The following is a 27918-nucleotide window of genomic DNA, read 5'->3' as shown; positions in this document are numbered from 1 at the left end:
GTTGTCGTGTGTAGAATGAGTTGGCACACATACCGGAAGTAGATTAATGTGAAGTGTAATCGGTGCAGCAGAAGTTTTGACACATTACTGCAGGCCTTTCTGTGAATATTTCTGCTTTTACTTCAAATTCTGTAAGTTATAATACAATCATTTACGCTTAAGTCATAAGCAGAGCTCTCATGAATGCGGTTAATTATACGAGTGCCTTAAATAACAGCGTATTTACACAAGTATAGTACTGCTCTGACAGAGATATGTTTATGCCTGTGTTTGTTTACATATAGAATCCCATTATTCATGCGTATATTTACAGATTTGTCTATTACATCTAAGTCTTATTTTCCTCTTATTTGCAGCCAGTCTAAGCAGATGTTGTTGACGCAATACATTTGTAATTAATTCATTCGTATGTTATATATCAACACATATTTATTCCTTCCCTTATTATCATACATTTAGTTGTAAAATATTGATTTCCTGCCTTTAATCTTTTTAAAATTTATTTGATGAATACACCTGGTCTTGCTAATATTATTTTCTTTAATGAGCGAACTTGCTCTTTGTGAGTTGCTTTTGACAACAAAACCAAGTAGTTTTTCTTTGTATTTGACATGAATTGGTTATTGATCGTGTCTCATAATTTGTAAAGGCCTCAGAGTTGATTTCATCTTGTGGCTGGGGCTTTTCTGTAGTAAACATAAGATGGTGCTGTTGTAACAGTTATGATTTTAATGAGCTTCACCAGAGGACTTGAGTGTCTGCATTTCTTACATGGTAATAAATTAAAGGAATTAATGTGCTTTGCCCTTGGGCTTTTGTTTAGACTCATATTTTCCCAAACCTTGTGCATGTCACATGTTTAATGCTAATTTATGCTTACAGGGTCTGTGCATGTAATCTATTAGGCTGATCACTGCTCATATGTTCTTATAGACTCACAGGGAGCCGTCATGAGTCTTCAATGGACGGCCGTGGCTACGTTTCTGTACGCAGAGGTGTTTGCAATACTACTGCTATGTGTCCCTTTCATCTCCCCAAAACGGTGAGTTTCCAATGTTGTTGAAACACAGTTCACCCAAAAATAAAATTTTGATGAAAATGAACTCACCCTTAGGTCATTCAGGATGGAGATAAATTTGTTTCTTCATCAGAACAGATTTTGAGAAATATAGCATTATATCAATGGATCGTCTGCAGTGAATGGGTGCCGTCAGAATGAGAGCCAAACAGCTGATAGAAACATCACAATAATCCACACCACTCCAGTCCATCAATTAACATCTTGTGATGTAATATCAGCTGTTTGATAATTTGCTAAATTTCTCCAAATCTGTTTAATGAAGGAACAAACTCATCAACATTTTGGATGTAAATTTACAACACATTTAAATTTTTGATCAAATTGTTTCTTTATGTTAAATGTCCATGCCATTTTCACCTATTTTACCATAGTCATTTTAATAATCTCTGATAGTCATCAGTTGAAAACTTTTATTTCACTTCTGATCCATTTTATTCTCTTGCACCAGTTTTCTTTAACTTGGCCTCTTTCCAGGAAAGATCCCAGAGTGTTGCCAGTACTGAAATCTGTCCATTTGTGGCGAAATATTGTTGCTGTGTTACAGCCCTAAAACACAAATCTTTCTGAGTGTTTAGTTGAGTTGAGCTGAGCTGGATGTTTTGAGTCCAGCACTACCAGGATAATTAAATTCTGTTCAATGCTTTTGTTCCATGAAAAGATTCTTGTGAGGGATTAATTTCTTCGTTTGAGAGGATTCACATGGCCTTCCAATCAATTTAAAGGTTGGGACACTTGGTAAACAACATTTTCTTAGAATCACACAGAAACACTCTGAGAATTGGTGTGTTTGCACAGACTCCTCAAGAGAAAAAACTTCTCAAAGACATCTCTATGTGCTCCTCTTTTGGTGTGTAGGAGAAATGTAAACCTTAATGATGTTCTTTGGACTTGTTGAGAAAGATTAGTGTTAATATATGTGCTCTTTTGCCCTCTGTTTATTGATTGTGTTATCTCTGTTGTTGCCTTTGTAGGTGGAGCAAAATTTTCAAGTCTAGACTGGTCACTGTCATCACAACGTATGGAAACACTGCCTTCATCGTCATCATTTGTATTCTTGTCTTTCTGCTCGTTGGTGAGCTTGAAAACACCTCACTGCATTGTTCTCATTAACCAGTCTTGTTCACCAGTTTCTGTATAAATCTATATATAAATCTATAATATGATGTTAAAGAGGATGTATCATTATTAAAAGTTGCAAAAGCAGGTCATTCAGAAATGATTTATGTCATAATGTGCTTATGAGCATTTGACTGCATATATTTACATATCAATGCTTACGTACTCAGCAGCTTGGCAGGGTTACTCATTTTTTATATGAAAAAGTTGGTTAGTCATGAAAGATCATTAACATACACTGCTTTTCAAAAATTTGGGGTCAGAAAATTCAGAATTACAAGTTTGGGAATTTGTATGAATGACTATATGCAATAATTAAATCTGCAATAATTGAAGTAAAAACATTTAACTGTTAATATGTTCATTTTGACAGTCCTACAAACAATTTCTCGCTATGAGTTTTGCATTGATTGAACTAGATTTATGAATGAAAAATAGAAATGAAAGTTTTTGTTTCTGCCACTACAGATGCATTTAGAGAAGTGAGAAAATACAGTGTGGCAGAGAAAGTGGATCTGAGCAACAACCCTGTGGCCATTGAGCACATCCACATGAAGCTCTTCAGAGCCCAGAGGAACGAATACATCGCCGGCTTCGCTCTTCTCCTGTGTTTGTGAGTGTTTTTCCCCACGTCTCTCTCTTTTTCTATGCTACTTTCTCCCGCAGGTCTCTCTCGTTCCTGTATTTTGCCCACCTCAACATGTCTTTCTTTGGCACCAGTTTCTGAACACGATCAGTTACACGACACGGTCTGATTTCATTTTAGTTGACAGCTCCCAGCAGATTTCTTGTAAACAGAACTTCAGCCGGACTCTCCAAACAGGGTCATTGGGTTCGGCATGCTCTGTCCCTGAGGAGTGCATTTACAAGATGATGCACAAGTTGTTTCATTGTAACCATGTGTTAGATTGCAGTACCCACTAACATTACCAGCTAACTAGCAAATAACATTTACTCAGACTTTTTTTGTACTCTCATTAAGCACTTGCAGAGTTTAAAATTAGTACCCTTGATGTACAGCTTTTTTTGTTTTCTTGTCCTCAACTTTCATAACATTTCTCAACTGTCAGTGTAGCCTGTTACAGCCCAGTGCTGCAGACCTCATCTGTCAATCAAATCAGACCGCCCGCCCACTCAAGGATATTCAGGACAGTTAGGTTATTTGTGTCACAATAAAAGATATTCCTTTAGAAGATTTATCAGTGATGTTTAGTTAAAATATTATCAAAGTTATTGATATGAGATATGATACAGAGTTTACAGAGTTGTATTGCTCGTTATGATAAGGATGATAAGGGGAACTTCAAAAGGTGAAATGGCTAAAATGTTTGGCACATCTGGCATATGACTTAAATGTAGTTTTTTTTTTTGTTTATGCAAATTTGTTACCGTTTTATAGTATGCAAATGTGTGCATGTTAGACAGTTAAGTTATATAGTAGCGTTAAGAGACCTTTATTTTAAAATGTGATCCAGTCCGAAAACCCAGAAACTTGATTTCATCATCACAGTCAATTATTATTATTATTTTTTTTTGCTTTTAATTCTGTGGTTAACCAACAACCATCAATATATTCTAATATATTTTCACAACCATCAGCTTTCACAGCCTCATTGTATTTGTATTTATACTTCAGTCTTTTAAACTATTCTTACTTTACTGCTTGTAGATTTTTAATAAAGACTGAAGAGAAAATTCCATTTGGGTTTTTGTTGAGGGAACCAGGGTGATGCAACAGTTAGACCCTTCTATTTTAATTAAATACTTTGTGCATTTAAATGCATGATTTTTTTTAAAGATTAAAGGCCCATAAAATGCCACCAAAACAGATTGCAAGTTATATCTAAAATTAGTTGTGAGTTTTGTTTTCTGAGATGTTGGTAGTTCAAAAGTCAAAATGGTTAATTATGTTCTGTTTGCTTAAATTAATGTTCTGTTTGCATAAATTACTTACCTGTCATACCAATTAGCTTCCTAATTTCTCCAGCACAGATTTATCTTGCATCCCCACTCTTGGAGACAGTGTCTTTATTTATAGTCACAAAAGGTGAATGAGTTGTGTACATGTAGGGCAGACAGAGAGCAGAATATGTCGCTATATTACAGTAGACATGGAAAGAATCTTATGTTGAGCTGGTTGGGGGTCCCCCACACTGTTTCCATTCACAAACCTCATCCACGGGTACTTAACTTCCTGCATCCCAATTGGCCAATTTGTTGTTGTGCTCTATACGTAACCTTTGAGAGTCTCCCAGCTCTGCATAGTTTTTCCTTACAGGGGTTTCACCATATTTTCTCTGAATGGCAGGATATTTATATCCTGCTGGATGACTACTACATCCATTAGCGATACTACTTCCCTTGACTGCCAGGCTTGAGTGTCGTTTTCGTAATCACACGGACAGCTGCAGGACATGTGATCAAGCAACTGGTGACGGACATTATATTTAGCCTGTGTTCATGGCATTCTCACTGGCCGAAAGGCCACGACTCCTGTTACAAAATGGACCTCCTCCACCTTGCCAGCAAACACGCAGATGCCACAAAGGTTACTGAAGCGGCGCATGACGGCTTGACGTGCTTCAGGCATGTTAGGATGCAGTAGCTGTATTGACATTTCCAGTGTACAGAATGGCTGTTCAGCGATTAATGCAAGATAATGGCAAACATTGAAAAATAACTTGTTTTTAGACGATATACACTGAATCAAGTCTGTTTGTCTTAGTCCACTGACACCTGACAAAATTTTGTTAGATTTATGTTTAAAACAGGACAAAAATTGTTAGTGGGGTAAGAAATACATTAAAGGGGTCATCGGATGCAAAATTCACTTTACAAGTTGTTTGAACATAAATGTGTGTTGGAAGTAAGGCTGCACGATATTGGAAAAAACTCACATTGTGATATTTTGTTTTTCTGCAAAATATATTGCGATATGAAAAAAACACCAGATGACTTAAAGAGCTCTATTTGAGTGTTCTCTCACCGTGTCTACGCTGGACGCGAGTGGTGCGATGCAACAAAATACAATAGAGCTCATTATAATCAGTGATGCTGTGTGACTGACTGGATGCGGCGCGACATGACAAATCCCTGACAGTAAACTGATGCCTCGTTCTATTTATGACGTATTGACACAAAGTTCAAATGATTGGCAACGGTCGCTTTGTCGCGTCCAGTGTAGACAGACTTTGGGGCCGTTCACATGCCTCGCCTAAAAACGTGTGGAAAATGCCTGCCACGCCGCTTTCTCCTTCTTTCCAAAGCGAGAGCTTGCGCTTTCGTGGCATCTACCGTTGCTAAGCAACCGTGACCTGCGCTCTCCTCGACGACGCAGAAATTTCAACAAAGGATAAATGGATTTCCAGCACTGAAAATCACTTGCAGTAGCTCTGCTACTAAATTTATTTCAAAATGGATATCTCTGTACAGCTGTCACGTCCGATGTAGACGCGGTGTCTGTGTGAGCAAAGAAAACGGTCAGTATAAATATAACGATCAGTATAGGCCTACTAAACATTGCACATCCTGCGATGTGACTATCGCGGATGTGCACATTGCGATATCGATGCTGAAACGATATATCGTGCAGCCCTAGTTGGAAGTGTGTGTACACATCCATCCTATAATGATAAAAATCCACCCAGTGTTTTTTTTTTTTAAATCCCCTTTCTCAAATCAGGTTGTTCTGAGAGCCCTGTCAGAATGATTTAGTTCTGCACAGGCCCCTCCCATGATAGTTGATTGACAAGACCGTCTTACCTTAGACCCGCCCTGAGTGAGCTGAGAGCTGTCTGCCTCCGATGCAGGGGAAGACAAGATGTCTCAGATTAAGTGATTGAGGCGTTTTGTTGTTGGATGTAATAATGAATATAGCAGTCGTCATTTACTCCTGACATCTGAGCCGCTGAAGACACAGAGGATTAACGTTACTTTCGCTTTGAAGGGAATGCACCGATCCCTGATCTACATAAATGCGTCTATGCTTGCGCGAATCATTCGTGATCCAGCTTTATCTACAGAAGTGAGTATAAGGGTTTTTATGAATCTTTGCAAATCGCCTTACCTAATAATGTGCTAGTTAGCCAGTTTCGCGGCTGAAGTTTAGTATGCTCCATAGATATATATACCTAGATGCCTCATTATCGACTGTTTTTATGGGTCGCGATACGTAAGCCATCCGCCATTTTTGGAACGGTCTGCGAATCTTTGAGCGCATTGACTGTGTGCGTCTACAACAGCAAGTTATACGCTTGTATATCTTTGAATATTCATTGATTATTATTGTGAATGCGAGATGGCTGCCACGTCAACGTATCTGGAGCGGTCGAATAGGAAACATACACATATCTATGGTCTGCTCGTCACTCCACAGAAGAGAGGGGTGGAGTCAGCAGAGCTCACTAGCATTTGGACTAGATCAGCGTGCTGAAAACAGAGCTGATTTTGACAGGATAAAGAAGGTTTTTACACTACCATTGAGAATTTTTTTTTTTTTTTTTGTCTTTTCATTTTTCTTCCCTCGCTTTATTGATTCTGATATTATCTACATATAACCAGTCATCATTATCTGAAAAACTGTAATAGTCTAACCTTAAATATGATCAAGTATTCAAGACACTTTTTTTTTTTTTTGCAAAATAATCGAATATATTTTTATTCTTACTAATATTATTCAAGAAGGGTCATATTTCACCACCAAAAAACTATTAGAGAGAAAATGAAGCCTATTTTTAGGACCATTAAGTTTTGTAGCATTATTTTCATGGCCATAAAAAATGTTTCTTTATTTAAAATATAGATGAAAAAAGTAAAGTATTTGTATATGCAGTATTTGTTGTACTGCCTTTAATTTATTATGATTCTAATGGAAATAATTTTTGAACAGGACATTTTTATTGCAGTGAAAATATTTTGTTAAATTATTGTTTTGTTTGTATTTGAGTTAACATGTCTGTATAAACACTTGCGCCAACCAAAAATGACTTTTCTCATGTTTGGCCAATTTAAAAATCAGGAGAGGTTAAAGTGAATCTACTCTTGGTCACCTCATATTACCTTGTTACGTCATACAAAGTGTTTGACCAAAGTGTGGGCTTCTCTTGCATTTATGCAAGTTGCGGTTGTCAATGGTTCAACCCATCTGCATTTTGGTCACAACAGCTTTTTACGAAACCTTGAACCCTTTTACACATGTGGCCACTGACATAAAGGGGATGCCTGCTACCTTTAGCCTCTGCATTTGAGCTCACGGTTCAGATGTCATCAGCCTGCATATCTCAGCTCTTCTGGCTCTGTGCAACTGTTGAAGTCTTTAGGCTGGCGAAAACCATGAGATATTTGCTTATGGTCGAGTGGTAGTTACTCATTAGTTTATGCTGATTTTTGCCGTGCTGTCTTCCGATGGTGATTAATGCACATCAGTGTTTCCTAGAAGTGTCACACATGCTTCTGGAGCGATGCTATGTAGCCCAATCTCAGATTTTGGATATAACTATTTAGAGAGATGTTATTTCTGTAGTCCACTTAGAAAAATAGGCATGTATGCTCAGATTTGACTTCTCCCTTTTAGATTTGCATGTAAAAATGAACATACACTGAACACAATTATAAACGCAACACTTTTGTTTTTGCCCCCGTTTTTCATGAGCTGAACTAAAACGTGTTGCGTTTATAATTTTGTTCAGTGTATGTTATTCAAATGAAGATATGTGTGCCAAAGTGCTCATACTCTGAATTTCATGATTTTATATACTTTTATTTACTTATATACTTTTATGTACTTTTTTCTGGATTCTTTGATTAATAAAAAGTTAAAAAGAACAGCATGTATTTAAAATAGATTTTTTTTTTGTTATAAATATACACTGTTCAAATTTTAGGGTCAGTAATGTCAGTATTTTAATTTTTTTTACTTTTATTCAGCAAGGATGTGTTATAAATGGATAAAAAGTGACAGTAAAGACTTAAATTGTTAGAAAAGATTTCTATTATGAATAAATGCTGTTTTTTTTTACTTTTTATTCATCAAAGAATCCTGAAAAAAGTATCACAGGTTCCACAAGAGATTAAGAAGTAGTAAATATCAGCGCTTTAGAATGATTTCTGATGGATCATGTGACTGAACACTGGAGGAATAATGGCTGAAGCAAATTCAGCTTTGCATCACAGAAATAAATATTTTAAAGTATATTAAAATAGAAAACCAATATTTCAATTTCACAATAAATTAATCATGATCAATTTTACATATAGTGTAGAATGTTTCAAATAAGTGTTATTGAATCTATTACAAAAAAAGAAGAATCCAAGGCACTTCTTCTGGTCCCAAAAAAATTTAAAAGCCTTTATTCGCATTCTGGCCATCTCAATAAACATTAAAAATGCCTAAAACTCTGCACTCTGATGCATTTCGGCCTTCAGCCTTCCTCAGAGTGTGTCAGGTATCAAACGAATGACAGGTGTAGATATAATTAAAATGTTTAATATTGAATTCTTTTGTTTGTTTAAAACCATCCATCATAGTCGTTGATGTCTGGAGCACAAATGTGTGGGATGAGTTACGCCATGAAGAGCAATAATTATGCCAAAGTCTGTATCAGTATAATGCAGAATCGCAACGTAGGCTGCTGCGGTGAGCTGTAACGATCAGATACACACTGGCTGTTTAGTAAATCCACTCATGTCTGATGAGTTCATGTTGTTTTTTTCCCACCAGGCTGTTGAGGCGTCTGGCCACACTGCTGTCTCAGCAGGCTACACTGATGGCCTCTAATGAAGCCTTTAAAAAGCAGGCGGAGGGAGCAAATGATGCTGCGAAGAAGTACATGGAGGAAAATGAGAAACTGCAGGAGGTGAGTGAGTTGTACATGGAAATGCCGGTTTTTCATGACCCTAAAGGCATTCAAGGAGCAGAAACCTTTACCTTGTACCAGGTTAATGACCAATGGTGTAACTACAGGACATGTGGGCGGGACAGTTGCTCAGGGGACTGTAATGAATATGCTGCATTAAGAAACTGTTCACACAAATTTATATCCTGTCATTGTTTGCTCGCTCTCATGTGATTGTAAATGTCTGTGACTAACACAAAAGAAGCAGTCGGTAAGCTGCTCTAGTGACCTATTTCAAATAAATAAATTATGGTGTTGGAAAGACATGAGAATGACTAAATGTCAGAATTGTAATTTTGAGATTATGTATTCTTGAATGGTTGCTAACATGTTTGTGATTTAGTTGTGATCCCACATGCACTTCATTAGTGATGGTTTAATATCACATGTTCTCATAAGTCATTCTGGTTTGTTAGGTGTTCTCCATTTGTCCGTCCTCAAAGAAACATTGTCCGTCAATATAACAGTGCTGCAGACTTTGCATTTCACCTCTAGAGGGCAGAGTTTCACATTATCTCTAAATAGATATCAAATGGCTTGTAAAATTACTTGAAATGTTGAGTTACTGGCCATTTTTTTTTTTTTGTGGTAAGAAATATATGGCTAGAAAATGCCAAAACCTTTGGGTCTTATGACCAAAATAAATGCATATTACTATTTAATTAAGGTTTTTTGTTTGGGGTTGGTAAGATTTTTTATTTATTTTTATATATATATATAAAGAAGTCTCTTATGCTCACCAAGGCTGAATTTATTTGATAAAAAATACAGTAAAAACAATAATATTTTGAAATATTATTACAATTTAAAATAATTACTTTTCATACTCAAGAAACATTTTTTATAATTATTGTTAAAATTGAGTGCGTTCCTGATGAAAAAAATAAAATATATATGTGTGTGTGTGTGTATATATATATATATAGTGAAGTGACATACTGCCAAGTATGGTGACCCATACTCTGAATTCGTGCTCTGCATTTGACCCATCCAACGTGCACACACACAGCAGTGAACACACACACACTGTGAACACACACCCGGAGCAGTGGGCGGCCATTTATGCTGCGGTGCCCGGGGAGCAGTTGGGGGTTCGGTGCCTTGCTCAAGGGCACCTCAGTCGTGGTATTGAGGGTGGAGAGAGTGCTGGACATTCACTCCCCTCACCTACAATCCCTGCCGGCCGGGGACTCGAACCCACAACCTTTGGATTACGAGTCCGACTCTCTAACCATTAGGCCACGACTTTATATTATTATTATTACAAATGGCCAAGCAAGCGTAGACCCTGACAAGATACGCGAGACAGAACGAGACCAAACGCGAAATCAGCACGTCTCCACACGGATATATATATATACTTATGATAAGAATAGTTTTTATAAAAAATATTTTAAAATTAATAAATGTCTATTATTTTTTTTTTAAATTGCATAGGAATATATTGAGGAACTAGGGAATATGAATAGGAAAATATTTTGACTGTTCTAGTTGTTAAAGTATTGCATGTCAAGAAGGCATTGTTGATTTCATCTTTAAGTAGGGCAAGTAACCCAAATATTGAGATTCGGTTCAGTGGTTGATAACTGAAACTTTATAGGTAATGATGAGCTTTCATCGTTGTGCTGTTGAGACACTTAAACACACTTGCGTCCAGTGGATTTCCAGTGAAATTCAAGAGAATTGCCAGCCGCTTTGTATAATTAACATCTGATAAATAACTGACAATGTTTTAAACAATGTAGAGCGGAACTATAGTTCAATAGAGGACTTCCATGTTGACAGGCCTTTTCAGATGCAGTGAAAGGTGAAAGCACTGAGTGCTAGTTTGTTCCCTTAGTGTAGAATATATATGATGACACTCCGATGCGTCTGCTCGTGGGAGCCTTGACATCATCAAACTCGCTCATGGCTGTGTGTGCCAATGATTAGTTATTATTACAGCACTGTATGGATATTTCTCAAGCATTCTGGTTAGAGTTTGTTCTAACTAACCTTTAACCTCTGACCCTAAGTATTTAGCTTCTGTTGGTAATTCAGACTGAAATGGTTAACAAACAGACTAATTTCAAGCTTTGCTTGATGGATAAATTTAGTCTTGTGTGTTCTGTTGTTAGTTTGTAAGCATTACACTTTTTCCCACAATTTCTCACCGTGGCCTTGTTTGGATTTTATTTTTATTTTTTATTTTTTTCAGCGTAGTTTTCTATATCGTATTTTTATTTTATTTTATTCAGTTGATTTAGTTTTTGGACTTCCAAAGTAATGTTCTAACTAGTATAATTTAACTAGCATTATTCTCAGCACAATTTACGTTATTGTTATCTAGTGGCATTTTCATGTTTAAATTCAGATGAGCATAGTAGTAGTATTTATTTATAAATATTTTAGTATTTTTTTTAGATTTATTAATATTTTGTATCAGCTTTTAATTCAATTTTCTTTTAAATTTTATTGTAAGTTATAGTAATTTTATGCTTTTGTCATTTTTATTGTTATTTTTTTACATCTTTAATTATTGTTTTAATTTTGTTTTTTCAACTTAAAATGTATTTCAGTTAGTTGCAAAGGCACCATTTCAATTTTTTTTTTTTAGTTAACTTTTTTTTTTTGTATTTATTAATATTATTAATACTTAATGTTAAGATATTCTGTTTTTAATATCTTAATAATTGCAATTGGTCTTCTGTCTTATTTACATTCTGAATTGTCATTGATCTGGTGTTTCTTGCATATATATTTAGCTGCTTTTACACTTCACTGTCTATGCCTATTGATTCTTTCATTCAAGAAAAAAAAAATTGCACCGACTATTATGACAGTGGCGAAACGTCTCACACATGGTATGACATTTGCAAACACCGTTATTTCCTTGCATGTCTAGTTTGTTATTAAAAGCCCTGAAAACGGCTATCATATGCTGTGTTATTGTCTTTAGCACATGTAGTTTGTTAGTATGTGGATGCCTGAGCGTGGAGAATGCTGGGATAGATCAGCACCGCGTGGCTCAATTACAGTGCTGAGGTGCAGTAAGGCACCGCATTGATCTTTGCATGCTGTCACGCCATGCAGAAGCACGGCACACGTGGGTTCTCACACACACACACCGCCATAATTCACGTCTGTCAAATGTTGTAACACCACGGAGCGAGCCATAAACAAGAGCACAAGCCGTACTGAATGACAGATGGTGGAATATTTCAATTTAGTAAATGAAGTTTGATGTAGCATGAGGCCTCTAAATCTCCCGCACACCGAGTGTTTTGCCGCTCTGTTCTTGAAGCGTCTGTACAGGACGTGTGTCTTTGAACGGGGCGAGATGACCTGACTGGGCCTTTGTGATTATTTAGCTGCCGTTGTTATTGATAGATATGAGCGCATAATGCATGTGTAGATGCTAACGGGGTGGTTCTGTGAGGGGACAAGGTGAGAACAGCACATGACCCCCTAAAGGGCCTGAATCGATCTCTCATCTCTGTTCAGGGGCAGATCGTTCTCTATCATTAGTCCCCAAGCAGGTGTTATAGGCCTCTCACATTTAATCAAGTGTGAACGATCATGAATTTTGCAAGGCTCTGCTTCATAAAATGTAGTTATATTGCAGCTATTAATTTCAAGTTCAAGTTTATTTGTATAGCGCTTTTTACGATACAAATCGTTGCAAAGCAGCTCTACAGGAAATTAAGTTTCCACAATATATTTATGTGAAATAGTTTTTTAATAATTCATAATGCAATTAGCCAAGACAGATCCTTTAGTAATAAAGCACTGATAGTGTTTATGAGGGTTTACTGGATGGAATTGGTCATTTTCCATTCTTTGAGCATTTTACTTTTTAGCAAGTCCAGTTATATTTTTAATGTTTTATTTTAGTTAATTTTTTAGCATATTTCACTTTTTCTGTGGGAATTTAGCAGGCCTTTTTTTGCTACTTGTACTGTTAAGGCTTTACTGTATAGATAAATGACCTTTGCTATGACTGACATATCTCCATGTATCGTAATGTAGGCGGTCATGTGGTTGTGACGTCATACATGTGGCAATTTTGCACAATGTTTTTGCTGAGTAATTCCCATAAATGATCTAGATGAACTCGAGAGGGAGGTTTGCATTGTGAATGTTACTGTGTGTCTGCATAGTGCATTTATTTATTGGTTTATTTCTGTATTCATAAATAAATGTCTATTAAATAATAATAATAATTGTTATTATATTGTTTTTGTTGTTATTATTGTTAAATATACATTTATTTATAATGTTACATCAACAATAATAATAATAACAGAAAAATACTACAACAATAACAATAATCAGTTGACCTAAGTATTGCCAATAAAATTTCGTGATGGTGTTTTAAGTTTGAGTAATATTACTGCATTTATAAATTTTTATTGTTTTAATGCACTTTTATCCCACGTGTATATAAATGATTCAGGTGTGTAACGCACAATATTTTCTATTTTTGTCTATTATCAACTAAAATGAGTTGAAAGCATCTATAACATACAGCTATAGAAATATGACCGATCAAAGAGGGGTACATTTAATCATTTGGGAATACCTGAGCAGCTTATGTTTTAGAAAAAAAAAATTTTTTTTTTTTTTTTGAAATTTTCTTTTTCTTTCTTTCTTTCTTTCTTTCTTTCTTTCTTTCTTTCTTTCTTTCTTTCTTCCTTTCTTCCTTCCTTCCTTCCTTCCTTCCTTCCTTGAAATGTTGCTCCTTCTGTTCATCTTTAATTAATTGTAATTTTTATTATGATTATAATTTTTTACACATTATTTATATTAATTTATAAATAATCTATTATGGAAGGAGCACTTTGCCTTGCCAGCTTGTCAAACAAATGTGCATCTTTCATTCACAGGAAGCTGCATATGATTTACCCTTGTTTCTAAATATAAGGTATGAGGACATGACAAAAATGATGCCGTTTCCTAGATTAAGGGTTTGACACAGCTAGCATCTTCTTCACTCTCCTCTATGCCCCATATAAGAGTAGTCTTTTCAGTTTGGTGCTTCAGTTGTATTTGAACTTTCTTTTAATATATCTGCAGGAAACATCATCCAAAACATCTGACCCAGATCTAGTTGTTCCCTGGGGCCAGAAAACATCTTTCCCTTGTTTGACATGAAGTAAAACACTGAGTTCGTTCCCTTGTCCAGGTCACTTTGAAAAGGCTCATTTAAAAATATCTGTGTGCCTTGGGCTGCATACTTTGAGCGGTTTATCATTAAAATATTCACTCAGTCAGGTTTGAATGATTTCATGACCCTTGACAGCCATCCCACAATGTTCCTCCTGCTGTTATGTGTTCATTTGTAAGCAGAGCAAGAGTTTGTCTGTGAGCAGACTGTTGAGTTAGCGCGGACTGTTACTGACGCTTCAGACTGTTATTGTTTATTAATGATCCTATGAAATCAAAATTCACTGTTGTTGTGCTTAGTGAAAGTACTGGACAGTTAAATTTTAGAAGATATGTGCATTTAACATTTCTACTCTTTCTCTCCTGGGAAATATTGATGAGTCGACATCTTGGTCTCAGGACTTGCTGTGCACATGTGGTGCTTTATCCCACAATGCATGACCTTTTCAATGGATTTCCAGTGTCTTTCCTACTTTTTATGAGATGATAATTGGATGTTACTTGCTAAATTAAACATGCTACCTGAGGAGGGCATGTGACACATTTGCAAATTGCATACTGAAATACATTTAAATAAAAATAGTAGGCTACATTAAATGTTCAGTTTAAATGCACACCAGTTTTATTGCATAATTGAGAAACTATTATAGTTTTTATTAATTTATTAATTGTTTATGCACACGTCTATAGTTAAATGTCTGTAATATGTCTATAATATATATGTCTTACATATGTAATATATGTTCAGTTAAACTGAGAATTCAACAAGTACAGTTGTTTAGTACAAGTAAAATGAAATGTTGCCTTGTCAGCCAGCTGAAATAAAATTATATATATATATAATTTTTTCATTTGATGTTTATTTTATTTAAAGTAGTGAAAATGTTTGTTTAATAATCACCCTGCAGCACACTAGTATTAAAGTCCAAAATTAACTTCTCTCACTGACTCTCTACTCAATAAACTAATAAATCAAACCATTGTTTACCACTTAGGAAATAGATAAGCGGCTTTTGAATAACTGAATCATGATTTTATCAGTAGTAACTGGATTCGATTTTGCTGTTAAAAGGTTTTGTATTCAACTGCAGAGTTGATCACATCATTTATTCTGTAGTGTTCTTGTATTTAGTGAGTCTACAGGCTAAAATGTTCTTTCTGGAGGATGTTTTATGTTTGTATGAGAAGTGGGCCAATCAGATGTGAATGGCTACTGTTGATGGTTACTCTCTGTCTAGTGACAGAGATGGAGATCATTGATAAACCCAAGTTTAACATCATTGCCATCCCTGGAAAATAGAGCACTTGTTTTTAACTTAATGTGTTAATGAATGGCTTGTGAAACTGTAAAAAGAGTCCTTACAGCACAGTGGTTTAGGTTTTCGGTGAAATGTTTTCAAGTCTTCAAGTTACATCCTAAAAACATCCTTCCAGGTAACTGTTTGCCACCCATTTCACCTCTGAAACGTGATGAACTGGATGTATTTGAAGTAGCTGGATGGAACTTGATTGTAGTTAACGGGAATTGATTGAGTCAAGAATAAATCGCTCACAATAATATGTATAACAAAATTAAACCAGATTGAACAGGTCTATGTTGACACTTGAAGTGTTTTATCTCATATTTTACACCCTCTGGAAATTCAGAGCAACGCTTTTTGCGAAATTCAATGATTATCCAATGATATGACTAATAAAAAAAATGTACTGTTTTTCATCAGAAACTGCGGGAAGTGGGCGTTGAAGTGCCTGAAGTGGGTGGGAAGGCCAAGGGTGGCGTGGAGGAGGATAAGAGAAATCTGACAGAAGAGGTTAGGAAACTGAAGGATGAACTCGACGCAACAAAGAAAGGTACTAAATGACTGAATCACTCATACACTGAACCTCTCCCTGTTTACATATTTAAAAAATATGTAAACAGGTACCAAAGCTACTGTGTGCTTGTCTATGGTCTCTTGGTGAACATTAATACCCAAAAATTAAGCTATTAAACTAATTTTGTGTATGAAGATAATTAGTATTAAAGGGATAGTTCACCCAAAAAAGAAAATTCTGTCATTAATTACTCATGTCGTTCCAAACCTGTAAGACCTAAAGATATTTTTGATGAAATCCAAGAGCTCTCTGGCCCTCCGTAGACAGCAACGCAACTACCACACTCAAAGCCCAGAAAGGTAGTAAGGACATTGTTAAAATAGTCCATGTGACATCAGTAGTTCAACCTTAATTTTATGAAGCTATGAGAATACTTTTTGTGCACAAGATGTCTGTGCGGGGTCAGAAAACTCTCGGATTTCATCAAAATATCTTAATCTGTGTTCTGAAGATGAACTAACGTCTTACAGGTTTGAAACGACATGAGGGTGAGTAATTAATGACGGAATTTTCATTTTTGGGTGAACTATTCCTTCAATGTAATTATTTGATTGGATCATGGTATGTGATATTGGTTTAATATTTTCCCCTGCAATATGGCATTGGAAATGAACAACAGAAAAGTCATTTCATTGGTGGTGAAAATCACCTTTTGATGAAAGTTTATTAGAATGAACACTTTTTCTTTAGAATACCGTTAAGATAATGCGTTTTGACCACACAATAAAACCAGGAACATGTATTGAGGCGTTTATTGGAACATTTGCCGCTCAAAAGTTTGGGGTCAGAACTTCTCTTCTGATCACCAGGGCTGCATTTATTTGATCAAAAATACAGTAAATGCATTAATATTGTCAAATATTATTCTGATTTAAAAGATCTGTTTTCTATATGAATATATTTAAGATTTTAAAATATAAAAAAACAATTTATTCCTGTAATGCAGAGCTGAATTTTCAGCAGCTTTACTCCATTCTTTAGTGTCACATGATCCTTCAGAAGTCAATGCTGCCTAGTATTTTTGTGGAAACTGATGCATTTTTTTTAGGATTCTTTGAGTTGAAAGTTCAAAAGAAAAGTGCTTATCTGAAATAGAAATCCTTTGTAAAATTATGAATGTCTTTACTGTAACTTTTGATCAGTGTAATGCATCCTTGCTTCATTATTTATTGTTGTCAGTACATAAAAAAGCCCTACAGTGAGCAACACCAGATGACCTCAGCAGAACTAGACAAAAGAATGAGCTTAGTAAGATCGATTCCCACGCCTCCTTTCACATGTGCACTGTATTTAGACAGTGCCAAAGGGTTCGTGACCCTTTGATGACCCCAAAATGAGGTCTCCATTGGGTTATCTTGCACCAAAACACATTTTAAGTTTAGTGCACAAAACGGTAAATGAGCTTGTAGGTATTATTTTATTAATAGTGTCATGTAAATAAAATGAATGAAGTTATACACCAGGGGTTCTCAAAGTCTACATTCAAAGGTCCAAATCTGAATTTTCATCAGTGTCAAAGGTCCGGAACAATTGGTTATTACAAAACGTGTTTTTAATAAACATACATAACATATAACAAATAAACACTCTTTTAAAAAAAAAAGGTTCCCTTTGCATTCAAAATCTGGGGTCGACAATATAATTGGCCCGGTGGCCCGGACGTACTTTTAAAACCTTTTAAAACCGTCAGGGCCACCAGATCGCTCCAACCACTAGCCCGGTGGGGCCAGTAAAAATAATGCCTCGATTAAAAAAAAGTCTAATTTCACATTAATTACCTGTGGTTCTGTGTTTTGATTTCTGTTAAATCGTCTCGGTAACCACCGCTAACACGTTACGCGATCCCGACAGCCTTTCACGCTCCGTCTGCACCGCCACCGTCTTGCTCGCTCCCGCGGTTACGCGCGCAAACTGCACACTGCTGCTCTGCACCTACCTATAGCTACTATTAAGCTAGACTACATGTTTCTGAAACCCACATCACCCGGCCAAACGCCGGATAAAAAAAAAGAAGGCAAGGAAGAGAAAATCACCAGAGGAATTGAGGGAAAGCGAAAGGGAATACGAAAAGAAAAGGCAGAGAAAGTTTCAGCCCCAGTGGCGAGACCGCTGGAATTGGCTGGGCTTAGGGGTGTGCGATATGACGATTTTTGATCGTGGACGATAAAAATGTCTCCACGATCTGCTTTTGAAGAAATATCGTAGTATCGTGCTACAGCAACATTTTGTCAAATACAGTTCTGGCTCCTCCGTCTCTATTTACTGTACAACACGACATACAGCAGTAGAGTTACTCTGACAGGACACTGCACTTATTCGCGATCGCAAAAGTACATTATTTGCACACAAGCCTTGCTGGTTAAATGTTTCATTCGCGCGCTGGTCTGTCGTGCGCTTTTTCTGAGCGCATACACCTGAAGCACGCGCACTAAAACGCCTGTCTAACAGTGCGAGCGCCAGATTACTCAACTAACTTATTTTTTGCGCTAATACTGTCAAAACACACAAGGTTTACATACAGACTCAGTTGGTTATCTCTAAAATGAAAGTAAATAGTTAAGAGAGAAACGGATGCGTGCCTGTACTGTATATTAGATGCGTGCAGCTCTTAAAGGGACAGGACACTAAACATGCTGTCGACTGTCATTAAAGGGATAGTTCACCCTAAAATTTCATTTCTGTCATTATTTACTCAGTCACATGTTGTCCCAAACCTCTATTAATTTCTTGTGCTGAACCCAAAAGAAGATATTTTGAAGAATGAGGGTAACCAAACAGTTGCTGGTCCACATTGACTTTGATAGGAAAGAACAATCCTATGGAAGTCACTGAGGACCAGCAACTGTTTGGTTTTCCACCTTCTTCAAAATAGCATTTATGTTCAGCAGAAGAAAGACACTCATTCAGGTTTAAAACAACTTTTGAGTAAATGATGGTATAAAAATAAAACATTATGACAGAATTGACAGACAGATGACAGAATATTTATTTTTGAGGGAACTATTCATTTAACGTTAACAAAACAACAAAACGCAAAGAGAAAAATCACTCATTCTTGACTGAAAAACTTTAATACAGTTGCTTTAGGAATCAGTCTATCTAGTGTTTTATTTTTATATTTGTTCATTCAATTTCATTGAATGCTCTGCTAAATACACCTATTGTACCTGAAAATAAAGCACTGTTTGTTTTATTTGTATATTATGTGTATTTGTAATTTGTATCTTTGTTCTTATTTTTTAATAAGAAAGATAAAATAATGACAAAGATTTTTATCTTCGCCCACTTTGGCCTAATTATTTTTTTTGTTACCTTGAAAGGCTTTGTCTTTCTAGTTTGGCTGTAATGCTCAGACAACTTGTAAAACCAACATGACAAAGAATCGTGATAAAATCGTGAATCGTGATATTTCTAAAAAACATTGTGATATGATATTTTTCCCATATCGCCCACCCCTAGCTGGGCTACGATCAAGAAAAAAAAGAGGTTTACTGTGAGCTCTGCAGATCAATGCCCACATATGCAGACAAGTAAGTTAGAGAAAAGTTAACGTGTATGAAACCTATGGTATGAACATAATATAATGAATTGCTGTGTGACTACGGAGAATGAATCCTATGCAATAGGTTTATTTGCACTTGTTTCATGTTTTTGCACAGTTTTGCTGAACTTTGCACTAAACCTACCTTAAAAAAAAAAAAATGTTATTCATGTTGTTCAAGCAAACTGTTCTTTTTCGTGATTATTGGGATCAATACCCAACGCGTTGACCTGGGCCAGTGAACTTCAAAAGACACTGGCCCAGAGGGCCAGTGGCAAATTTCCCTTATTGTCTACCCCTGAAAATACTTTAATAACAACTGCAAAAGTGGCAAAACAATTAATTTAAGTGTCAGCAGTAGAAGTCGACCTATAATGTTTTTTCTCTGGCCGATATTTAGAAATCAGGGCAGCCTATGGCCGATATATGATGCTGATTTTTTGGGCCGATTTTCTCTTTTTCCCCTTTATATCAAAAGAGAGTTTGCGTAAATGGTTATTGCAGGGCACAAGATAGTAATAGTAGTAGTAGTAGCCTAATTCATAGTAATAATACATGGCTCAAAACTTAAGCACCTTCTCAAAACAGTTCTGAAGCATGCTTTTTTGTTTGTGTTTGCTGACAGACACCAGTGTTTCCTGCAGACTAGCAAATGCAAGTTGATTCTCTGCCAGCAGGAGGCGCTGTTGGAGCGTGATATATAGCTGTTTCCCCGGTAACGACTGTAATCAAATAAGCGCTACTTTATCAGCCATTACAGGAAAGACCAAATGAAAATTGACATCAAAGCTTTTCTGAAGAAAACGGACGGTTCTTTTAAAAGATACATTCATATAAAAACACCCGCGCAGCATTTTATTTTTGAAACGCGCAGTGCTCAGTTTATTCAACGAAGTATAAGCCTTTTGGAAAATCTATTTGTAGCGGTCAGTTTTGATATTGTGACAAGCCGCCACAAATAAATGTATACACTGGGCACTGCTATAAGACAAATTGCCATAATATAAGTGATAGCAAAACAAAACAAAAAAATTAAAATATTAGCGGTGAAATGTCGCCCGATTATGTCAAACGTCATACGCTCACTGGATGTCATGATGACAACAAATGTCATGAAGGAAAAGTTTCAATATCTCGCCTGCAATTTCGGACCTTCTCCAAAAAGACATAAAAAAATAAGAATAAATAAACAAAGGATTTACAAGTTTAACGTGCGTTTATCAAAGTAGGAAATATAATTAACGTTAGTGTTCTTGAAATATGAAATAGAAGCGGGTCCGGATTGAATTCCCTCCGGGTCCGGACTTTGAGAAGCACTGTTATACACTTTTGTGTTCAGTAAGATTTTTATATATTTTTTTAACAAATTAATACTTTTATTAATCAAGCATGCACTAAATTAAATAAGTGACAATAAAGACTGTACCGTAGTAAATTACATTTATTGTAATAAATTACATTTTAAAATATATTGAAATAGAAAGCAGTGATTTTAAATTGTGATTATATCTCACAGTATTACTGTTTTTACTGTATTGTAGGTCAAATAAATAAGAGACGTACCCAAAAATCTTTTAATTGGTAGTATATGTCAGTCACATGGTCTCTTCTGGTCTCAGTGTGCAGTATTTGGGCAGACTAAGCTGCAAAGTGGACCAGAGATTCTGAAAGCCAAAGGTCTGGCTCTGTGATGGTACTATAATCTGGAGAATTTGTAGATCTGCAGAAAAGGTCATTCAGATCTCAGACTCATGTGTTTCTAGTACTTATTGTTTGCAATGTTTGCTTGTGTGTGCAGCTCTTCAGAAGTCAGACAGCGATGTGAAGGCCATGAAGAAGCAGTCTGAGAACCTCACAGCGGAGTACGACCGTCTGCTGGAGGAACACGGCAGACTGCAGGTCAGAGCTCATGTGTGTGTCACACCGCTAACATCTTTCCCATTCTAGCCTTGGTTCAGGGATTTAAACCAGCTCACAATATTGAAATTCATAGAAAGGTTAAATATTAGTATAATATTTGTTTTGCCTATATCGCTCTGCCTGACCATATTAATTTGATTATCAAATCTTTCTATTATATATTATTAGTTATTAATATGTATGGATAATTGATTAAAATGAATTATTATTATTTTATTTGTTTTTGTTGCAGAATTAGACTTAAATTCTTTTTTATATCCATATTAATGTTCTTGAACTGAGTTTTCATTAATTACCTTAACATTTAGAAAACCTAATGACTATAACACCTTAAAACAGTACCCAGATTGGTAGCTTATGTTTTAAAACTGAGGTAGTTTTCTCATCTTTTAATAATCATAACAGATCAAAGAACATTTTCCTGTAGCTCATTTAGTATTCCTGTCGCTCCGAGGCAAGGGCATGGGTTCACTTCCCAGGACACACATATACAGAGATCAAATCAATACTTGAAAAACACTTTAAATGGATAAAAACATCTGAGAAATTGATAAATATTAACATCTCAAACCACGTTTGAATGCTGTGTCTGCATTTCAGTTTCCAATCTGCCCTGATGCCAGCTGTTCATGCCAATCTGCCAGCATCTGCTGGAGTTTTTTTGTGCTGCTGAGAGCAAATGTTATAATGTGGCTAGTGTAAGGATACTGTGGTATATGTTTTAACAGGGATTAAAGGTATAACATTTAGTCATTTAGCAGATGCTTTTATCCAAAGCGACTTACAAATGAGGACATTAGAAGCAATCAAAACCAACAAAAGAGCAACTACTACAAGTCTTGGTTAGCCTAACGCAGTACACATAGAACGTTTTTTGTTTGTTTGTTTTTTGAAGAAAACGAGTAGATAGAATATAGAAAAAAATAAATCTAGTGCTTTTTTTTTTTTTTTTTTTATAAGAAACAAGTAGATAGAATAGAAAAAAGAAAGCTAGTGTTAGTTTTACAAGAAAAGCTAGCAGTTAGAGAATAAATATGCAATTGATAGATGGTCAAATGTGTGTTTTTTTTAATTTTTTAAATAAAAAGAAGACCGATAGATATAAAATAAGAATAGAGAGTGCTAAAGTTAGAGTAACATTGAACAGTGTAACATTTAACAGTGTTTAAAGAACTGCAGAAAAACATTACAGACTGAATCCCAGTTCACTTATGCCTCGTTTCCACTGAGCGGTACGGTACAGTACGATTCGGTACGGGTAACCCTGATCAGGCTTGCGTTTCCACTGCCAACAGTACCCTTTACTTGATAGGCGTGGTGTATGCCGGAAAGTAGCGATCGACAAAGCGCGACAATAAGCACAACTCTGCCTCTTTTATGTCAGTTTTAACGAACAATAATAGCCATTAAAACTATTAGTACAAAGTATAAGAGGCTTGTATAAGAGGAAATAAAGACAAAAGCAAACAATTCACAGTCAAACGTTTGCTACAAAGTCAGTGCTGTAAGTTACTACGGTAAAGTTCACAATAAATATAAAGTTAAACTTTGTGCTCAGTCAAAACGATATGACCAGGAACAAATAATAGATTCATGAGACCAGGAATAACGAATTGATTCTCGTTTAATCACTACAGAGACATCAGAGCCAGCGGCAAATGTCAGAAGGACTAGCCGAGTGTAAGGCTGCTCGAGGCGGATACATGAGCACTGAGCACCCGGTGATCGCCTGGAGCTCCAAAATCGACATAGCAAATTTTCAAATAGGCACTATATCTTTATAAATAAACCGCAGATTTGAGTTTTAAACAATTGCATTCTCGCCTGAAAAACTCTTAAAACTACATTTCATGACAGAATAACAGTAATATTTTGAAAATGATGCGGGTTTTTGGGCAATGACGTTTCACAAGTCCACAAGAACGCATATTGAGAAACGGTTATTGTCTGTGTGAAAATATAAAAGTATAAAATACACTGTTATATTTTTTTTGTGTGTGTTTGCACACTCTGATAATAAGCAGAACACAGCAGAGCGGAACGAGTGAAGGAGAAGCTTTATCCCCTTGTATCACGAAGTGACGATTCTAGTAAACCAATCAACGTCTTGCAGTGAGTTTAGCTCCACCCTTTTGGTACCCTTTGCTGTGCTAGGTACCCCAACGAAAGGGTACCAAAAAAGTGGTACGATACTGTACGCTATTTTGATACCATACCGTACCGCTCCGTGGAAACGAGCCATTACAGTACTGTCTGTCCTATTGTGCAAGATGCACTCAAAATCACAGTTAGGTGGAAATATGCTATTATTTACTTCAGCTACAGTAAAGCTTTAATCTCACACTTACTGTATATTAAAGGGGGAGATCCATGGTGTTGGTAAAAGCAAACAAATTCAGCAAAAATCTTTTTGGTGTTACATACACAGAACCAAAAGGCAGTGTTCATTGGCACCATTGGCACGCGTCCAGTTGGCATCTGTAGCATGTTGAGTGAACATTGAGGAAACGTGTTTAAAAGAAACAGATGCTTTCCTGAAGGCTCTGATATCAGTATACGAAATAAAGTTAGAAATTAGACATGCTGTCATCAGCCAGTTGCTCAAATTACATGTTGAGATTCAGTTTTCAAATATAAGCAACGTATCATTAAGTTTAACTTCAAGATGCCAAGACCCAACTCAAAGTGTTTTATTAAATGCACACAAAGAAATTTAATCTTTCTCATTTGCATTTATATGGACCAGTCTATCAATACCATAATAAACCCATAAAATTTACTTTCAAATATATTTTACTTTAACACTATAAAGCAAGTAAAATGACACGCGTGGTCTTCTCTCACACGTGGATTCCCTCACTCTCTCTTTATTCACTTGACTCAGAGAGATCTTTTTTTTTTACTTTTTTTTTTTTTTATTATTCTGAAGTCAGTGCACCTGTCAGTCGTCCTCTGGAAACATTAACGTTATGACTGGTAGTCTTCTCAAGTGTGTGAAAGTGAGACAGAGAGGGTGGGAGTCAGATAGACAGGCTTCTCATGTTTACATAAAAATAAGCAGCTCATAAGAGACCGTGACTCATGAACACGTGCTGCAGTTATTGCATGTTACACGCCCAGCACACAGCAACAAGGTCAACAAGGTGATTACTGCTTTCATGCACATTCATATGTACATATATATATACATAAGCCATATATGTATATATATATGTATATGTGTGTATTGAATTTTTGGAATCTGATTACGTAATCCAGATTAAATGTAATCAGTTACTACCCAGCATTGTATGTATACAATGGTGAATTATATATTAAATATATATACATATAAATTCACAATTTTTAACCTTTTAGGCTTCATTTTCATACTCTGAGTCCCTACATTGATATAAGCTCGTTCTAACTACATGCATAATGATTATACAGGATGATGATGATGATAATATCCAAATCTTACAGGATTGTGCAAATCTATGGCAGTTTGTGATGTTGAAAATTCCACTTCTTTCTGCTCTGTCTCTAAATGCAGGACAAATGCGACTCTCAGCAGGACAAGAAGTCAGACTGAACGAACATCATCACGCACCTGCTCTCTTTCCTGCATCCTCATTGGCTGATAGCAGCTCAGCTGGCTGCGCATCACTTCTCTGGCTGTGAGACCAGGGTTCCGTTCTTCATTCATCGCTTTCACAGGATTCATTAAAGCCTCTGCAAGGTTTTCCCACACTGTAATATGTTGTCTCTCCATTTTTGCTGTGAACTTCTGCTGTTTAATTTTTATTTCAAGTTTTGGTTATAAAATATCAGTTTAGAATTGAATATACACTGACATGAGTATTGCATTTCTTGATGTGTCAGTTAGAATGTCAGGTACATTGAGCCTCATCAATGAAACACAAGCAGAGTGAATTTATGTTCACCAGAAAATGAAAATTTGCTTTAAATTTACTCACCCTCAGGCTGTCAAAGATGTAGATTAATTTGTTTCTTCATCAGAACCGATTTGGAGAAAGTTTAAAGTTAAATTTGTTTTACAAACAGCTTTTCGCTTCACAAGATGTTAACTGATAGACTGAAGTCATGTGGATTATTGTCATGTTTGAACTCTCATTCTGACGGCACCCATTCATTGCAAAGAATCTTTTGGGTCCTTTGGTATTTGTTTAAATAGCCATATTGAATTGAATGCCACAATTTACATAAGCCTGATTTTTACAAACAATTTGCATTCATTCAGCTTGGGATTCATAAATGAGTCATTGTTTATATGGAAGGACCAAGAAAAAAAATGACAGGATATCCTAGACGAGATGTTTTTGATATGGTAAATGTTGGGTTTCAATTTTCTTTCATTTTCTTGCCTTATGGGACAAAGTCTTTCATTATGCATATGGAGATTTGGTTGTTGGTTAATTTTAGATCTTTTGATTTACAGGGTACACAACACTTTACACCCAATAAGCTCTTAAGAAAGAAAATCCCTCCAGTTTACGATCGACGAGCCTCATTTGTCATTCTGACTGTCGCACGTCATGCTATAGGAAGATATTTTTGTGTTTTATTTTGTCTTGGGTGTGGGATAGCTCATATTTTTTGGGTGCCATTGTAGAGCAGAGTGAATAAACTGCTTCTTTCCAGTCCTGTCTGGTTTGAGGCCACGGAGTTGGTATAATCTGATATGAGCCCGGCAGGGCTGTTACAGTGGGTAAGAACGCAGCTTTGGCAGGAACAGTAAAGCACCCACAGCTGATATTGTGTTTCAAAACACAGCACACTGTATCTCTTGTCCTCTAGGTATATAAATGATATTGCCACATTTGAGGGCCACGCATTAGTTTTGCATTTAACACACAGATAACATTTATCATCGCTAAAGGTCACCGGGTTGAACTTTGTTCACTTGCTGTTTTACAGTTTAAGTGCCCTGGGTTTCTTTGCTTATTTTCTGGTATGTGTAACTAAATATCTTTGCAATCTTAGAGCAGTGCGACCTGAAAAAGAATCAACCGGAATGACATCATCGCCGTGTTAAAATAGGGATCTGTGGGAACAACGTTAGCGCTGTTTTGGGCTCCCAGGGGAAAGGGCATCGGGATCACTGGCAGAGTGTCGGATAATTCCTCAAGACCTCCTGGACGGTTACCAATCATGAGAATGTCATCTGCTACCATGACTCTAGTTTACTATTTCATGTGCTCAATCATTGGTTATATTAGTGAAACGTTAACCAGAGCACAAGTTCAATGAAAATGTCAGTGAATACCTGAAGATTAAAATGGCAGGAGTTCATTTTAATAGTTTGGAGGTCAGGTCATATTATGTAATTTTCAAAGCCGTAAATAAACAAGTGAACTGTATAGCACTGTTAAAGGGGCTCTTTCTTTATATGCATTCCCAAATGTAGCTTCTTCTTTCTTATATCAGGTTTTTACTGTGTGTTCTTGCAAAAAAAAAAATGCACTGATAAGTTGGCAATGATGGAATAAACAATACTTGGGCATCATGGAACATGTTTGTGATTGCGTAGTTGTGTGTAATGCACGGTTCCGATAGTGCTGTTATCTGCCTCGAATGTCTTCAGGAAAGTTTTGTCTGCAGTAACATCAGTCTGCGTTATTTCACTATGAAATTTGAGTATTATGTGTTCTGGTAATGTGCTTTAGTTGGGATGTTAAAAAACCAAACTAATAAATTCTACTTCATTTATCTTGGCTGAGCCTGCTGTGTGTTTTTTTATTTGATTGTGTTTAATTAAAGCAATTTTTAGCCTATCAGTAGTTAAAGGGATAGTTCACCCAAAAATGAAAATTCTGTCATCATTTACTCACCCTCAAGTAGTTCCAAACCTGTATGAATTTCTTTGTTCTTCCGAACACAAAGGAAGATATTCCCCCAAAACAGTTTTGACTTCCGTAGTAGAAAAATAAAAAATACTATGGAAGTCAATGGTGCCCCAGAACTGCTCTGTTTCCCACATTCTTCAGAATATCTTCCTTTGTGTTCAGCAGAACAAAGACATTCATACAGGGTTGGAACTACTTGAGGGTGAGTATATGATGACAGAATTTTCATTTTTGGGTGAACTATACCTTTAAGTTGACAGTTCACGCAGAATTGTATTGTTTCACTCAAAAGTTCCATAAAACTATATCATAGAAGTGATCTATACGATTTGTAAACTATATTTTAATTGTTAGGAAGTCATTTGGAAGTTGTTTTTTTCTTTTTGGTAAATATTTCCCCTCACAGGCTGTTAATCAACGTGACCGGATCGTTGATTCAGTGAGTTTAACTTGAGAACTGAATCAAATTCGATCAGTCTGACCACGTCATCAAGTCACCTT

The 27918-nt window shown here is 36.1% G+C and overlaps 1 protein-coding gene across 1 annotated transcript; it reads left to right on the top strand.

Annotated features, from left to right (window-relative positions):
• Positions 1 to 22: 22 nt before the first annotated feature.
• On the top strand, positions 23 to 27285 carry LOC306849335 (uncharacterized protein). Its single transcript, XM_079384284.1, has 8 exons — positions 23 to 131; positions 934 to 1042; positions 2053 to 2153; positions 2666 to 2810; positions 8916 to 9051; positions 15957 to 16086; positions 21450 to 21550; positions 25104 to 27285. Exons 2-8 carry the CDS (start codon positions 951 to 953, stop codon positions 25140 to 25142), a joined length of 744 nt encoding a protein of 247 aa, XP_079240410.1. The 5' UTR covers positions 23 to 131; positions 934 to 950; the 3' UTR covers positions 25143 to 27285.
• Positions 27286 to 27918: the final 633 nt, after the last annotated feature.

Source organism: Barbus barbus (assembly GCF_936440315.1).
Source record: "Barbus barbus genome assembly, chromosome: 29".
Lineage (NCBI taxonomy): Eukaryota > Metazoa > Chordata > Actinopteri > Cypriniformes > Cyprinidae > Barbus > Barbus barbus.
The sequence above is the reverse complement of the archived record's forward strand: the minus strand, read 5'-3'. Positions and strand labels throughout refer to the sequence as shown.